The 18,553-nt window shown below is 35.8% G+C and overlaps 1 protein-coding gene across 1 annotated transcript in view; it reads right to left on the bottom strand.

Annotated features, from left to right (window-relative positions):
- Window positions 1-18,553, bottom strand: part of OXCT1 (3-oxoacid CoA-transferase 1) — a 145,380-nt gene that overhangs the window by 75,382 nt on the left and 51,445 nt on the right. Inside the window, exons 9-11 of the mRNA XM_017867294.1 lie at window positions 6,458-6,565; window positions 4,699-4,813; window positions 2,193-2,287 (exon numbers count right to left, since the gene is read on the bottom strand). Coding sequence (XP_017722783.1) covers window positions 2,193-2,287; window positions 4,699-4,813; window positions 6,458-6,565 — 318 coding nt within the window. The remainder of the gene's footprint in view (window positions 1-2,192; window positions 2,288-4,698; window positions 4,814-6,457; window positions 6,566-18,553) is intronic.

Raw genomic sequence — 18,553 nt, 5'->3', positions numbered from 1 at the left:
TTTTGAAAAATAATTCTGTTGTGTCCATGGCTCTGTTTCTTATGTTAGTCTTTTCTATACTAAAGTTGTGATTGGGCAAATGAAAATATTTTCTAAAATTACCAATTTGAAAGAAATGCTATACTATTAGAAACACAAGTCCATAAAACAAAAAGTAATTATTTAGTCCCTACTATGAAAATGTATTAGAAATGTAGGTCAGCAAAACTAATGGTAAAACTAATGTAGGCCAGGGCAGTGGCTCATGCCTCTAATCTCAGCACTTTGGGAAGCCGAGGCAGGGAGTTCACTTGAGGTCAGTTCAAACCCAGGCTGGCCAACATAGTGACACCCCATTCTCTTAAAAATATAAAAATCAAAGAAAAAAGATTTAGTACCTACTATGCAACCAATGTTATTCAAAAACTTTTCCATGAGGATTAATGAATACAAACTACATCACATTATTTGGCTAGAAGGACCTGGAGAGACAAACTTTTAGCTTTCTGATTTGTAAACTGTAGGTCTGAATTTGAGTTTCTAATCTTACTCCTCACTACATCTAAGTTTTGATATACTTACGTCCTTATGTTCCTTTTGCACAGCTACTCTCAGTAAAGTTTTAAAATTTTCCATATGTTTTATAACATAACTCTATTTAAATAGGGCAAGTAGTTAAAGAATATCACATATATTCGATGAAAAGGGAGGAAATTATAAAAAAATGAAAAGGCATAAGATATAAGACGGAGCCAAAAATGAAGAAATATTGGCTGTGAAATTTTTACATACTTTCTAGAGAGAGACCACAAATTTATCCTGTAAACTGAAGGGGCAACTAATGTTCAGAATGATGTAAATTTTCCTTTAAACACTGGCCACGGATAATCCACAAATTTATTTCCCTTTTCTTCAAAACTAGGAATTTGATCACTCTAGATAATCTCTAAGGCACCTTAAAAACGCAAATCTTTGGCCAGGCGCAGTGGCTCATGCCTGTAATTGCAGCACTTTGGGAGGTCAAGGCGGGTGGATCACGAGGTCAGGAAATTAAGACCATCCTAGCTAACATGGTGAAACCCCGTCTCTATTAAAAATACAAAAAAATTAGCCAGGCGTGGTGGCGGGCACCTGTAGCCCCAGCTACTTGGGAGGCTGAGGCAGGAGAATGGCCTGAACTCAGGAGGCGGAGGTTGCAGTGAGCCAAGATCGCGCCACTGCACTCCAGCCTGGGCGACACAGAGAGATTAAGCCTCAAAAAACAAACAAACAAAAAAAAGCAAGTCTTTGACTTCCACATGAATCTGCTTTTATCCAAACATATATCATTTTTGTGTCTTTGAAAATGGCACGATTATTGCCTCAATGAGTATCAACTGTATGCCCATGATCATTATTTATATTTTGAATTATGAATATGTTTCCATATGCATAATTTCTATTGCATTAACAGTTATGATCTACTGAGAAATAAAAGATTATGAATAGACAAACCAAATCCCTGCCATTGTTAATTAAATTAAAATGTCATACAGGAAGCAAAAAATATATGATTTTATTATAATAATGAAAAAATATGGCCTAACTAAGAAAACTGAGCTCATCTGGATGCTTAATCTTAAGGAAGAAAAAAATTTAACCTTTTGGACAATAGGGTCTCGAAAGGAGAACAAGAGGAGAACTTCTACAGTTTTTTGAGGCAATCAACTCAAACAATGTCCCTGTCCTAAAGTAGAAACCTTCCTCTTCAATTTCTTACTCTGAGGCTTAATTTTATTTAACATAGAACTATTAAGAACCTTCATTATCTTGTCCAACAACAGAAGGATGAGAAAGAGTTTACACAGGAAATCCCGAGGTCTCTCTGAATCAGGTTCCACATGGGAGATGCAGTCAGAAGGCCCAGAGTCAGGAACGCACCATCTACTACATAAAATACAATACTATCTTGCTCACATTTTAAGGGAAAAATTAAATATTTTATTATGATAAAAGAAAATAAGGTTGGGCACTTTAAGCAACAACTCAGATTTCACTGTGTGTGACGGATGCACTAAAATCTCCGGTTTCAGCATCATACAATTTATCCATGTAACCAAAATCACTTGTACCCCAAAAGCTATTGAAATAAAACATTTAATAAAAAATTTCACAACATGAAATATCTCATTCTTCATTAAGATTGGATTTTAAAGAACAAATTTTCATCTTACCAAACCCAGGACTCCATTTTCACTTTGAAGATGAACAGTCATATTTGGGCTGATAAAGTTGCTGGCCAGGAGAGGGATTCCTATGCCCAAATTAGCTAGAAAAAAAAAGATGTTAAGGTCCAGCATATAAAAAGTAGAGAAGTTATGCCATAAATCTTCTACATATATAGATCTGAATGGAAACTTTATTTAAAGGTGGCTTACTCTGAATGTAATAAATGAATATATTCTCCAATCACCCTCTGGGCATTATTTTGTAATTTTTCAAAAAAAGTCTCCAATTAGTCACATCTTTTTCAATAACATTAATATGCTTTCTCACCAATATCAAAGTAGTGGCCTCAGAAGCTAGCCATTTGTTACATTTTAACAAAAATATAAGCACATTTTCATTGATGTGCTCTACAAATTTGGGTTGATGTATTATGACTGATTATTAAACACGGCTTGACTTTTAAAGAATTATTTTCACTATTCAAAACTCCTGCCAAAAGATCATTTTTTATCATCTTTATTGATAAATGGAGTTACCATTTTTAAATTTTAAAAAAGTTTTCTGACAATACCAAAATTTCTGCCTAAAAGTATATCAGATCCTTTGGGTCTCTATGGTAACATTCATTGGTAACTGAATGTTCTGTGACATAAAGAGAAAAGTGGGGAAGAAATTAAATTTCAGCAAATACAATTGAGCCCATATATAAAGTAGTTGTTGTTAAGGCATCAAAGAGTTAACTGAGGTTGTTGCATCTTCTTCCTTAAATGATCAAAACAGGAGAGACGATGATTACTACTCAATGATGTAGGTTCAATCCTGCCTATCAACACACGCAGGCTGATCAGATCAAAGATACACTGCTCGGAACTACTGCCCACTACTGTTCACTACCACTGCACACCAAATACCTCACCAGAACTAGTACAAAGAATGATGGCACTCTGATGAGATTCTAACAGTGAAATCTTCATGAATCAAGGCCAGAGGAGGTTTATATATGGTGCCATATTACACACTACAAAGGCCAGCAGTACAACTCAATGACCCAGGTCACTTCTTGTGGATACAGTAAATCTATGAAGCTATGATTATAGCTACTTGATTTACCTCTAATGTTCTATCACAGTCTAGTACAGTGCTATTTGTGATTTATTTCTCAATAATGCACAGAACACATTGGGATATTAATTCCATTATGAGCAGGTATTTTTAGGACAGAGCAACCCAAATTACAAGCCTGGTACCTCAACTCTTTCATCATATTCTAGCATTCTCTCAGTTCTTTAATATTTTAAAGTCAAACAGCAGGGAGGAAAAAAGTCTATGTATTTTGGGTTGAAAAGTAGGAGATACGGAAAGACCATTTACATAAACTGACTTGCAAATATTTTTCACAGGCAATACAATAACTGAATAAAGAACACCTAAAATCAGTATTATAGTCAGTGTTTAAACATCAATGGTAAGTCAGGGTAAGACGGGTTAAGAAGAAAGTCCAGTGACCATCTTTCACCTACTAATTCAACTTGGTTGACTCCACACCTTGCTGATACAAGAGCTGGAAGAGCAGCAACATGCTATTCTTTTCCCTTATGTGGGTTTGCACCATAACACAAGGTGTAAACTGAAAATGAATTAAAATGAGGTAGAGGTAAAAGAAAGGAGAAAAAGAAAAGTTCTTCCAGTCAAGATCACAGTCTGGAAGACTGACATTCATGGACTAGGGAAGCTCAGAGAATGGAGACATTTGTCATGTCTCTCATTCTTTCGGTGCTAGGTCTTTAAGTATGGCTTTACTGTATCCACCATTCAACAAAAATTCATTTTATCATAAGCTATGTGTATTTATATGTGTTATTTGTATTATATAATTCAATGTCTGCTGTAGTGAAAACTAGCAAAATGGTGAACAGACTTGTTAAATGCATTCAAAATCCAAATATTAATTATGTCTACTCTACCTCCTTTTCTTGACAAAGTATCTAAAGCAGAATTTGAATCATTTGTTGAATACCCTTACAAAATATCAGATATAAAAGGGTACTCACAGGATCTTTGTCAAGAGAATAAGAGGGCTGTTAAGAAGTTGGATCTTTCAATGAGTATGCAAATGTCAGGATAGAGAGCAAGTAAATAGCACTGGTTATTACTAAGAATTCTGAGATTTGAAAACACTCATCTTGGGTAATCTCTTTTCCCAATAATCTCCCATTAAATGCAAGTTGTACTGAAATCTATTGTGTATTAGAAAATAGCTAAGCAAATTATTGATTGCCATTTTGTTTCAAGAAGGCAAAGAGGTATCTGTTATATATCTTGACATCTTTGGGTTATATGCCACATTTTGTAAAAAAAAAAAAAAAAAAAAAAAAAAAAAAGCATTGATTAATTACCTTAAAAGTTACGGTAGACTAGAGATGACTCACTATGCAAGAGGTCTAATAGCCTGATCAATATGGGAAAAGCAAAGGCTATGTCTTTGCCCGGGCTCAGAAGGATAAAGGATACCATACATGCCATCCTCAAACTCAAGAGCGGCCCTCTTGATGATTCGTTCCCTTACGTCATCTCCAGGTTTAGCAGATTTGGCTTCCTCATCTCCCTCTTTCCGGACTGATAAACGCTTTAAATTAAACAGAAATAAATTATTCGTGGTTGAAGGTATGCTTTATATTTTATCACTGCTGAAATAAATTTTACTGGAAAAAAGATGAGCTCGCTCCCATTATTATGAGACAAATCTGCAATATACCAGAGATTTAAAAAATACCATGGGTGATATTTGATGGTAGAAATAATTCTTCAGGAACTAAATGAAAGTGGTCAGATTTGTTTAAAGAGGAAGATATGATCTTCAGTCTGTTTGAAGCAAATAATCTGTTACTATCATCACACTGCTACTTCAGTTACTCTTCCAACTAAATTATCTTCTGGTGCGCAGGGACTGGCCAGAAGAATGAAAGAGGAACAGACTTTGGGAATGTGTTTTTCAGGGCTGTCAGAATGTGTTTACCAGGTGTTGCTGCTGCCAATTGCCTGTTTCCACCTGCAAACTCTAGACTACTTCTACCACAAATGCATCACAGGAATCACAGAAATACACAGAAACCAGCCAGGAAACTATTTCCTTTATTAAGTCTCTTTGACACAAACAGGCTCATGTTTGCAAAAGTCGCATCCTTTCTTCCTAGGCCCCTGACACTGGTTTTGTATTATAAAATGTCTTCCTGTTTGATATCTGTAAGGTAGATATCTCTGCAACCTACTATATGTCTATTCTGTTGCTGATCCCTAGACAATTCTGAATCATGATAGTAATTCTGGCAAGGTGGCCGTTCTCTGTTCTCACTGGCTGATGATTTAGATATGTGTCCCCTCCAAATCTCAGGTTGAAATGTACTTTCCAATGTTGGAGGTGCAGCCTAGTGGGAAGTGTTGGATCATGGATGCAGATCCCTTATGAATTGGCTTAGTGCCATCCCCTTGGAAATGCAGGAGTTCTCCTTCTGTTAGTTTACATATCAGTTGGTTGTCTAAAGGAACCTGGCACCTTCTCTCTCTCTCACCATGTGACATGCCTGCTTCCCCTTTTCCTTCTGCTCTGAGTAAAAGCTTCCTGAGGTCCTGACCAGAAGCAGATGCTGGTGCCATACTTCATGTATAGCCCACAGAAGTGTGAGCCAAATAAACTTCTTTATAAATTACCCAGTCTCAGGTATTCCTTTACAGCAATGAAACAGGGACAAACACACTGGCCTTAGAATACCTTCAACGCTCCTGGTACCTACATTCCTTGCCACAATCTCATACTCACCAGCTACCCACAGCCCGAAGCTAATTAGAATGACATTCTGCACTCTAGAAAAGTGCAAAGCACCTTCAAGATAGACAATTTTGAACAACCAAACATTAAGATAAGACTTCAGCAGGGGTAAAACCACCAAAGACATGATTATTCTTACATCCCCTCTAAGACAGCCAAAAAAACTATACATCATAAATTAGGACAATAGAAGCCTGGTAGACACAGCCTAGAGAATCTCATGACATGGTGATACATATCTTGTGATGACAAGGCACTGTCAGGCTGCACAGAGGCATAGACCATCATATCCCCATTATGGTAAGACACATGAGAAGCTCTTACTAAGATCCAAAACCAGACTTTCTCCTCAGCTCCAGTTCCCCATCATCCGGAATGGCCTCAAGGATGCATTATCTCTGTAACCGGATCCGTGAATACTGACAAAGCAGCTAAGTCAATTACCTCAATTCTTTTCTCATATTTTTCTCCCTTTATAAGGCGATGTACATAAATCTGAGGAATATGGATGTCTTCTGGAGCAAATGCTCCAATATCCACAATTTCTTCAACCTAGACAAACAGAAATTTCTTTCAAAGTTAGTGAAGCTTAAAGTGAATATTTTTAATTTTTTTAAAAGTATATACATCTTCACATACAACTTAGGCTGGATACACGATGTAAATATATATGACAGAATATGAACATTTATCTATGTATGTATATTTGCACATATGAGTAATGTCTATACACCTCCTGGACCCACAAAAGAGAAGAAATTCAAGTGCATGTTTCTGAACAGAAAATACAGACCATAGAGCTCCAGAAGTTAGCCTTTGCTTAAAAGACAAATTTTTAAGCAAATTTACAGTTTTGCTCAGTTACAAATTTGTCAAATGGTTTGTCAGTATGGCTGCTTGAACTTTCACAAATTGCAGCTCAACTATGCAAAACTTGATAGCACATTCCTTAAACAGAGATTCTCCTAAATTAATGGGAAATTTATCATATCAAAGACAAAAATCTGTAATAACATCTGCATGGTCAATTGAAGAGCTTTTTAAATAAAGATACGAATGCTATTTGTAACAGCTGTAAATTATTCTTGTTAGCTTCCTGGGATTGTGATACAACTGCAATTGCTGAAATAATTTACTTAAAGACGGATAATTAATTCCAATATGGAAACTCAAAACTGAAATATTAATTAATAACTAGAAATACTCAATTTAATTAGAATCAAAGTCATTCACCAAGAATAAGGTCATATCATAGCAACATGAAATGCCTCCACAGTAGTCTGTTATTTTAGAATTCATTTAAAAGACAATTTTTCTATCAACATAAAACAGTTCAAAATAACAAGGATCAAGAAAAACTAAACTTGACATTGTTGTGGTCAAAGAATTCGCTTTCTGGTGACACACACGCACACAAACACACATACCTTTAAGTTGTGAGTACTCAGCTTAACAGATACAGTATCTAAAGCAAATAATTGTTTGCTTCCATGAACTGACTTATACAAGGACAGTTGTATTGATTTTTGTTTCCTAAACTATTCACTGAAATCTGGAAATTTGTGAGGTTAAGTAGCCCTTCTTACACTGTTCTACTACTATATGCCTTCACTAGGCTCTTCCTACAGTGCAAGAATACCAGGGCTTACAGAAGACATTTTACTCATCGTGCAATGCACACAAATAGCTGAAAAAGGCAAGGACATGGTGGATTAAAGCTATCATCTTTGATAAACAGAAAATTTTGACCAAAATCAAACAAAATTCCAAGGAAAGATCAGAAAACATGTCAGCATCCAAGTTGAACTACTGGGTAGAGAGGCACCTGGGGATGAGTGAGGAGACAGGGAAAGTGGGGCCGAAGACCCCTTGCCACTCACTGCACTCTATGTCCTCCCCTTGAAAACTCTCTATGTTCCAGTATTTTCTATTCAAGGTGGAGGTGAGGAATGCAGAGCAGCTAAGCACTGCTGCTACCTCTTCAACTGGTTGGAACTTTCAGCCATTAGGGCTCATTCACATCTTTACATATTCAGTTTTAGCCTTCAAAGAAGTTCGTGACTTTAAAAATGTGTTTGTACATTAATCCAGTATCCTGAGGATAGACATGAAGATTTATTATTCATGAAGATACTAAGCCCAAAATTTATTATAATAATGAAAACAACTTTAATGGTCAACAATAGGGAAATGGTCAAATAAACATGGTGTATCCATGTGATTAATCAACATTATGCACTCACAATATTTAATGACATCTCATAATTCCATGTTTCATAAAATCAAGATTTTGTATAAGTAAATAAAAATTTATAGAAATGCACTTTGGCATAGACAATTATTTATATACCTACAGAAAATAAAAGGAAACACATGGAAATGCTAAGAATTGTTATCTCTGGGTAACAGCACAAGTTGTTTTATTTTCCTTTTACTTTTATAATCAAAAGGGAAACCCACAATGTTATTTTTTCAAAAGATGCGATAAACACTAAGTTTCTAAAACTAGGAGATCATAAGTGGGTCATGTGATGAATCTCACAATTAGTTAGACATGTACCAAAGAGGGCATGTTAAAAGAAAATAGAGATTCTAAGAAAACTGAAGTTTCTAAGCCCTAAAAGCAGTCACAACATTATGAGCTAAACTAAGGAAACTCTTCTTGCCTGCATATTTGAAAACAATAATGCGAATTATTTTTCACGCCTAATGTTGCTCCAAAAGGTCAGGCCCTCAAATCTCTTGCTACAATTGAGACAGCAGCTTCCTATTTGGTCTTCCTGCCTCACCCTCTAGCAGGGGCAAGGAACATAATAAAAAAGGAAGAAAAAAACATCAGTATTGCTCACTTAAACTGAAAATGCTGATGGAAACCCGTCACTATTTTCTTTTGGTTCCATCAAAGAATGTTTCAACAGAAAACAACAAATCAAGACAAAGCTTCACTACCAAGGACAATTACATCATAACTCTCAGAACTAACAGAATGAATATGTCCTGGTAAAACAACTCTGATAAGCAAGAATCTCGCTAAACATAAACAATTACATGTTTTGTCATCCTAATATGAATGGCTTTCAGACTGTAGAAAATGCATGTGCAGCATTTGTCAAAATAACAACACTCAACAATATTGAAAACATCTACACAAAAATCAAAGCTTTCTCAGAGTTGGTTAGCGGAGTTAAGAGCTAAGATAGAAAATATTTGAAGTATAAACCAAAAGAAGAAAACATGTTTTCAGACAATCTATGAAAAGAGTTTAAAAAAAAAAAATGAAGAGGCAGAACTATCTTAATGCTAGCTATTGAAGGGACTGACTTCAGTGCCAGTTTTGTGTGATCTTGAGAACAGTAAGAAAGAAGCAACAGAAGGATTAAAAAGTCTAGTGAGATCAGGTGATAACATGAGCATTACTGGAAAACCTGATGAGAAAATGATGACTAAAATGAGCTGGTTAGGAAAACATAAAATAAAAGACCCCCAGATCCCTTACCAAAGACTGCAGAGTTTTCCTCCTGAAGTCAGAAATGGGTAAGACAGAATAAAGGACAAAGAAAAAGCCTCAGGGGAAAGCAATGGGCAGATCTAAGTGTCCTCAGGCAAGATCCAGACGGAAGAAAGGTAGCTAAGAACAACCTGGACTTTTCCATGGCACTATGAATAGATCTCAAGTCCCACCACTTGCTACAACCAGAAATCCAGACATTTGAGACTTCTCTAATTGGTACTCGTCTTCAGTCATTAACAGAAAAGTAGAGACTAGGAAATGTTGTTATTGATTTGAACTTTGTTTTAAAAGGTTGCTTTCTCTGCCCTGCACTCTTCCTACTTTATAACTCTGAAAACTTAATTTAAAGCTTAGAGAAGGATAAGAATTCATCCCTTGGTGACAATGTGTTTGTGATTGCTTGGCAAACATTACTTATATCTAGGTAAGGGAAAATAAGAGCTACAAGGCAGTAACGTCCTCATTTTTTATTTCATTTTAGTGACAACCTCAATCTGTTATAGACACAAAAACGGGCCCAACCCTAAATGGTGTTAGTGAAAAATGCTGCACACCTGCAAAACTCTGTGTATGATACAAAGTAAGGGCTATTGAGGGGGAGAAAGGAGAAGACTCACATTCCAGGCTTTCTTCCTGACTCATTTTAAGTTTCAAAAAAGTTTAGGAGGAACGTGCTTCTTTTGCCAAAAAGAAAAGAAAAAATCAGAAAACAAGCAATAACGTCTAGAATCATGAGAAACATTAACTCCAAAAGAGAGGGGAGAAAAAGTAGCTGTGGAAGACTAGAAAATAGAAGGGGAGACAATAAGCAATAAGAGAAGTTACGAGTTAAATGCAGAGGTGCTCTGGATGTTAAAATGAGTAAAATGAAGAGAAAATGTGAATAACACCTCATGTTCAATAGATCAATAGGAAAACTATAGTTAATAATCTACTGTACCTCTCAAAGCAGCTAGAAGAGAATAATTTGAATGTTCTTAGCATAAGGAATAGAGAAATATTGTAATGGATATCCAATTACCCTGATTTGATCTTTATGTTATACGAATGTATCAAATTATCACAGGTACCCTGAAAATATACAGGTCTATTATGTATCAAAAAAAAATAATTTTTTAAACAAGAGGCAATGTAGAGAAAGGGGAGGTCAGCATGTAAGTCATCTTTCTCAAAGATTCAACTGAAGAGAAAAAATCCAAAGGAGCAAGAAAGTGAACATATTCTTAGGCTTCATGCTAAGGAATGATAGGATCAATACAAAAAAACGGAAGAAAATGGTATGAAAGCTAAAAGGGCCAAGGACAGATACATATGGTCTTAGATGTCTATAAGGAAGCGCACAAAGAAGGAAAAGTTGAGAGGCTACCAACAAATTTGCAGCCTTTAAAATGGTGGTACATATGATTGCATAGTCATTATTGAAATTGAGTAGATGGGATCTCATGCCAACAGACATTCTACAATGCCCAGTGAAAAATAAACATAACAAAAAAGCATGTTCTGTCAAGAAAATATGCATACAACTGGGATGCCACTGACCTAGGCATGAAGTGCGGTAAGGAATACTTAAAGTGAGTTTAAAGGGAGAAAGAATATCACACTGATAGTTATATAATGCCCAAAGACAGAGATGATATATTTGTAATAGAAGTGACAAAAATTGGCTCAAATAAGAGACACCAATTATTTGAACATCTTCTATTCATCACAGTCTGCTGATAACTCTGTATTGCCTTCTGGTAACTTCTGTATTGCCTTCAGAATAAAACAGTGAGAGAAACCACGATTCAGGACCTCTAACCAGTAAGAATAAATTGCTTGCTAAAGTAGAAATGACAGAAATATTGAGAAAAAATGACAATGTAAAATTGGAATTGGAAATAGACCAGGAAGTGAATCCTAAACGTACACAGAAATATATCCTGGTCTTTGAAGAAAAGATTTCAGTAAGTTCAGAGAAAACAGAAGCAGGATCAAAAGGTCAGAAACTCAAAATGACAAATGGGCTTATGAAAGATGAGGATTGCAAAACTTCCATTCTGACAATATAAACATGGGTTATATTGATAAGGAAGAGAATGGTTATAAAGAAATGAGTGTAACAACATGGATAGCTTTGTGTTTCTTCATATTTTATCAGGGCTCCCACAAAAGAGACACATATAACCTAGGACAAATGGAAGTTATGAAACCTTAAGAGGTCTATCAAAAGATACAAAATCAGAATGAGATGAGGACTCCTCAAAATGCTCAAGATGAGGAAAGGGTGGCTCCTGGGGTGATTTTGTCTTTGCTGCTGCTGCTGGAGAATTTGAAAATGATAATCACTACTGCTTGGGCAGAAGACAGGAAAAAACAGAGCAGTTGAATTTCATTTTGTTTCTGACTTCACCAGGAAAAAAGTAAGTAGAACTAGTATGATTATGAAGAAATTCAATTCCAAGAAGAGATACCCAGATTCTCTGTACCAATTCTAGGCTGTAGACCTACAACATCTATATCCCAGGACCCTTAAAGAGCCTGAAGATACGATAACAGAATTACAGTCAAGAGAAAAATGGTAGAGGTGTCAACTGAGAGGCAAATATACTCCTTTTCAAAAGGAGGGCTCAATCTACAACAGTATTCTAAAATGGATTATTATATATGTGGTCTAGATGGCCATAAAGAGAGAAAACAATTGGACAGCAGTCTAAGTCTTCCCCCCAATTAAATCATGTCATATGATCTTTATTAATTTGTGATCAGGCTAGAACATAAGTAGGCCAGGAAAAAAGCACAATGTGTAGTTCCACAGAGCCTCTGACCCAGCCCTTCACATAAGAGTCTTACAGACATAGCAGGAAAATGTGACTTGAGCTCATTCCCTTAAAATCAAGAAATACAAACTAAGCACCTACTAGATTTGGCAAGGAAGAAAACAGAAGAGGTGTATGCTCTGGTGTACAGATAGGTAGACAAATACTTGAAGAACCGTAAGTATATGGTGGCTTGACAAAGCCTTAGGGGGAAGTCTTCAGTGTTGTGGTTTTTAACTTTTGAGGGTACATGTATTACTTTAAGAATCTCATGGGTCATTTCAGGTACACAAAGGTTTGTTTAGGTATAAAATCCTTTGTGAGATTCCATGGAATTACTCCACAGACATCTGTCCACCCTCGTCCCCTAGCTCTAGCCTAGACCCCTGCTCTAACGATTTGATGTCTTTGTCCTATCCTGTTCAGTCAACATATTTACAAGGCTTTAAATGAAGATAAGGAAGTCAGCATTATAGTTAAGGGGCAAGGGTTTGGGTGCATCCCTTTCTCTAAGAGAGAAGACAATCTGATGCTCATGCCTCCAAGTATTTACCAAAAGAAGTGACAACCATATTCAGGGAGTTGAACCACTCTTTTAAATGCCCAAAGAACGGTATGCCCCTAGAACAAACCAATTACCTTTATACCACAGTCATAAAGAGTCAGTTTTTCTTTCTTGCAATCAAGTGAGCATTTCTTACCATTAAAACATAGTGCCTGACATAAAATTGTCTGGTTGTAGTAGCAAGAATAATTGTATTTCATCTGATCATCAGCTTTCTTTTATATGTACTATTAACTATATAAATACTTTGATTTTTATTTGGCATCCCAGGCCTCACTCATGTTTATCATTATAGTATCAATTTTTAGTCCAATCCTAGAAACACTGTACAGTTCTACCATTCCTTTTCATTCTTATAGCTCTGTTCCTAATTGATGCTATCATGTATATTTATGTCTTACAAGCTATTTTAAATCATCTTTGGGAAAAAAAACAGGTAAAAATTAAACAGCACATTTATCAAACTGGAAACTGATCCAAGGCCAGAAAGAATAGCTAATTCAATGAAGACAGAAAATGATCTCTACTGGTTAGGGAAATAAAATGGGCAAGTGTTAACTGAATGAACTTCAGCAGGGAGTAAAGTTAATATCCTAAAATACCTGGCCTAATAGTTTTTTGAAATGCAAATAGAAAGGTTTAGCTAACCACCAGCACAAAGACTATTACATGACAGAAGTACTTCCAAACACCAAGAGTCTTCCTTTCTCTGTTTGCTGTCCAGTCTCAGAGTTGGTGATAGCACCTTCAACATAATGTACCTCAATACAAAACAGAAACAGTCCTTCCTCCCTACAATGCCTCATTTTAAAATGCAGGATGTGAAAAATGGATAAAGCAGTCTGAACTCTAGAGGAAAAGCTTTATCTGAAATAACTCAGTTTGTTAAAACTAACTAGCAGCAAAATTAATAGCTTACATATTAAATCCTTATATTATACAACTTCTGACCCATATTGATTTTTAAAAAGTAGAAATGTTACTTCATATACCATCCCAATAGTTTTTGTAATGTGGAAGAATTGTTTAAAAAAATTAAAAGCAGTTTAAGACAAGTATTTTCATTTCCACTGACTCTCAAACCAAGCTAAAATAGCAAAATACTAGCATTGATTAGACTAACACTTTATTTTTATTTTACTTTTTGAGATGACATCTCATTATGTTGCCCAGGCTTGTCTCAAATTCCTGGGCTCAAGAGATTCTCCTGCCTCAGCCTCCTGGGTAGCTGGGATTACAGGCATGCACCACTATGCCCAGCTGCTAACATTTTTTGTTTGCCCAGAAATGCCAATCTTCTCTTTATGTGTGACTTACTAACATTCAGGCAATATTCTAAATATCCAGATTTCATTTGTCATATCTCTTTTAAACAAGAAACTTCATTAGGACTGTAGCAAATCCAGAGAAATAATTAAGATGAATACAGTTACCCAAAGGAATTAAAATACATCTAACATGTTCATTCAAAGCACCAGTCTTACCTGTAATAGTTTTTAAAAAATTACACCATTATCATATACCCCAAGGAAAACAGGGAGACATAATATAATTAATAGAATTAAATGAGGAACATTTTCTAGTGAAGAGAGTCACAGAGAAACAGAAAGAGAAAAAGTTCGTGTTGGGTTTTTACAGCTACAGAAAGGCTGCCTATTAGTGATGCCAATTAAACTTTAAAATGTTACTCTAAGACTATTTCCTTCAATTTGAAGCTGTTAATCATCCCTGAAGCACTTTATAATGCAGGAATACAACACTTAACACATAAAATGCAAAATGGGATTGGGTTAAACCCTAGCATTTCCAGAACACAGTTAATGGCTGCTAAATCTAACAGATTTCATTTGAATTCAGCATGAGAATGACTCAACAGTCCCTAAATTTAAAATTGTTTAGCATGTGCATTAGAAGAATTTTACTTTATTCATTTCATTTTTTAAATGTCCTCCACGTTTTCATTTCTACAGAGCAGTAAGTAGAGTAGAATCCTACATATTTCATCAAGAAAATTAAGATGCCATGTTTGTTTTCCCTGATTTATATGAGGTAGATATAAAATGGAAAAATAAACTTTAAAACAAAATATTTATTCCTCTCTGTGGTTCAATTTTCAAAACTAGATCTTTAAGTCCTAAAGAAATTCAAACATGTTTATCACATTTCAACTATGACTTTAGCATTATGATCATATGGCTCTTCTCTTAGTACAAGTAAGGGGATGCACAATCAGTTTTACTGCTGGCACCACTTGGTTCAGGTTTTCCTAACTCACTGAATTTCAGCATCTAGTCATCACTGGAAAAACAGGGCAAGTCTTAATTCTGGTGTTAAATTAAATAATTCAAACTTAAAGCTCTTGGAATTTTAAATCATTCTGACCCTTGAGAGGAGTGTGCCGTGCAGCCAGGGTCTCTTGGCATGCAGCTGCAACTTCTGCCCTTTTCCCTATAAATAATTAGGAAGACCAAACAGCACTAGAGATAAGACCCCCTTAAGATCACTACCCTTCATGGAGTAATAAACTAACCTTCCTTGTGTCAAATCATTACAACATATTATCTGGTCTCATATGGAAATAGTACTGCTAGAATTTCTGTGCCTCTATGAGTGAAAAGTTTTCAATGTTGGCATGCTAACCCCATTTGTTTATAGAGTGTATCCTGCGTGGCTACCCTCAGACTGTACTCAAACTCTACACTTAATCATATCTTCTGAATCTCATTATTTATGGTTGACAGTAGCCATCATTCAGACAATGACTGAAATCTACCATGAGTAAAGCTGATCAAGGTTCCAAATCCAAAATATCTTCCTGGCATATAAACTCATCCCCAAAACTCAACACCATATTTGAAAAGTCTTAACTTTTCAAATATGGTGATCAAATATGACGATTAAAAGAAGAGTAGGAATGGTTGATAAAGAACAGCAATTTATCGATGTCAATATTTAGTAAGGGACATTTTAGCCGATATAATTCTAATGCCATGTATTTCACTGAGCTTTCCTATGGATAAAAAAAATAAGACAGTATCATAAACAAAGTACTGGATTTGAAGTCAGAAGACATAGATTTGTGGTTTCAGCCCTAACATCATCTAATACTACATTCATACATGAATCACCTAAAGTCATTTCACCTTTAAAATGAAAAAGTTGAACTGTAAATCAAGTCTAATATTCTTCCCAGCACTTGCATGATCGTTAAGTCTATACTAGTTCCTAGATATTCTATTACAAGACCATAAAGTATGCACATTATTGTGTAGTATCTTTCTAACTATTCTGGATATTGAACACTCTAGATTAATGTCATCTTACTGGACATATCGGTTAAATGGAAAACATGATTTGAATTCCATGCCATGCAGCATATCTTCAATACCCCTCTGTACTTGTGTACTTGCTATATCCATCCTTTTCTGACCAAACAGGCTGTTGAATTTACAAGGCCAGTTTATTTGCCAATTTATTACTTTACAAACCTTTGTATAACTAGGTAACTACCATATGGCTTGTTTTGCTTTTGCAGAGTAATAAAAGCTTACTGAATGAGACACACTATACCAGCCAATATTAAAAGACACACCTTGAGATAAAATGATCTCAGAAAAGTCAGAGGAAACTAGTCACAGTAATAAGGGAGTTACAGAACAGTTGGTGGCACATTATCAAGACTCTCAATGCAGGACTGACAATGGTCTCAAATATAAAACCATCAGGAAGAACCACTGAACACAAGGCATTTTTGCTTTCTTAGACCATGGCAGGAAAATGATGTCAATCAAGTAAAATCCATAGAACATTTCTAAGCCTGCGAAGTGTTGTGTATGTTTTGAACCTGCTGACTCAGTGACTTAAATATCATTTAATGAGCAGCTATTATGTCCCAGGCATTGTGTTACATACTGGGACTACTGAGATGAGTAAGACAAGGTCCTACAAGGTGCTCACAGTTTCATGGAGAAGACAGGTAACCAGAGAATCACAATAAAACATGAAAATAAGTGCAATAATAGAGGGAACATTCTACTGACCAGGCAGAAAATCAGCCACAAAAAGAGGGAAAACATTCTAGGCAGTAGGAATGTCAAGGGCAAAGGGTAGGGAAGGATGTGATCTCATTAGAGAATGTGAGGATGTGTTACTTGTCAAAGGACCTAGGGTAAACTGGAAATAAAAGCATTGCATCAGAAGTTCAAAATTTTTATTCTGTGGAATGAGGAACCTAATTTTGGAAAAGCTATCAGAAATGGTAAGAGCTAACTGAACAAAAAAGGAAATATGATGTCCTTTACACTTCAAAAAATTCTCAAGAGAGTTCACTTTAGTTAATGCTGCTGGGACAGTTTCTTCTGATTATTGTGGCTTCTTGCCAGAATAAAATTTAACACATTGGCAATTACCTTTTCTCGCTTTTATTAATTTTTGGTTGTGCACCTGGATTTCAAGGGGCCTAGTAAAAGGCCAGATATTTGCATATGTTCTAATATTAGGAGACTGCCAGATGCTACATGTTCAAACTATACTAATACATGAAAACAATCTGTTTGTAAGACAAAAATTAACAAAAGGGGTCAATGAATCACATTTATCACTTTTTCCCACATTTCTTACTAAAATCATTTATATAAGCCATGACTTTAAGAGGCCTTCTTTTAGCTTTGTCCTTTAACCAGAAAGATTTGAAGAGTGACTCCTTTAAAAACAAAAAAAAAAAGAAAGAAAGAAAGCAACTAATTTTTCAAATGAAACAATCTTGCATAAGCCCTAATTATCACTTCAGTATTTGCAGACTAGATCTATATTTGAAGTTGGAAAAAAATAACATTTTTTGACAAGGTCTCTGGAAGGAGTGAGGAAAGCCACTATTATTTTTAATCAGAATGACTCTCAAATCATAAGTTATATTCTTAACACAAACATGAAATAAATTGATAAGTAGGTCACAAGTTGTTAAACCAAAAGAGAGCAAAATTAGGAAAAGGAATCCATGTCATTCTTTGTATTAAGATAATTTTCTTTTTAGGAGAACATCCCCTCAGTTTATATCAGTGACAGTGTACCTTATTTAATAACCTTTCAAGAGGGAGTATCATAAAGATTCTAAAACCATTAATATGTTAGAAATGCCCTCTGGCTCTTCCTTTTTTGGCAGGTGGGGAACGGAGCTTCACTCTTGTTGCCCAGGCTGGAGTGCAGTGACGGGATCTCAGCTCACTGCAACCTCCGCCTCCCAGGTTCAAGCGATTATCCTGCCTCAGCCTCTCGAATAGCTGGGATTACAGGCACATGCCACCACAACGACTAATTTTTGTATTTTTAGTAAAGACAGGGTTTCACCACATTGGCCAGGCTGGTCTCGAACTCCTGACCTCAGGTGATCCGCCTGCCTCAGCCTCCCAAAGTGCAGGGATTACAAGCTTGAGCCCTTTTTTTTCTTTCCTAACACAATCTATGTCCTCATTTGCAACGAGATTATTTTGTGAGAAATCACGACTCTAAGTTTTAGAAGGTTATCTCAAAACAGTGAATCAACAGCACTTGACTCACACCTTATTTTATGAAGGGGCTCTGTGGGTATAGCTGCTGGCCATGGTTACCTTCTCTCTGGGAATCTTATCCATATTTACTTCCATAACTGGTTACTGCTCTAGGTTCAA

Source organism: Rhinopithecus bieti, unplaced genomic scaffold, assembly GCF_001698545.2.
Source record: "Rhinopithecus bieti isolate Rb0 unplaced genomic scaffold, ASM169854v2 scaffold_3521, whole genome shotgun sequence".
NCBI classification, from domain to species: domain Eukaryota; kingdom Metazoa; phylum Chordata; class Mammalia; order Primates; family Cercopithecidae; genus Rhinopithecus; species Rhinopithecus bieti.
The sequence above is the reverse complement of the archived record's forward strand: the minus strand, read 5'-3'. Positions and strand labels throughout refer to the sequence as shown.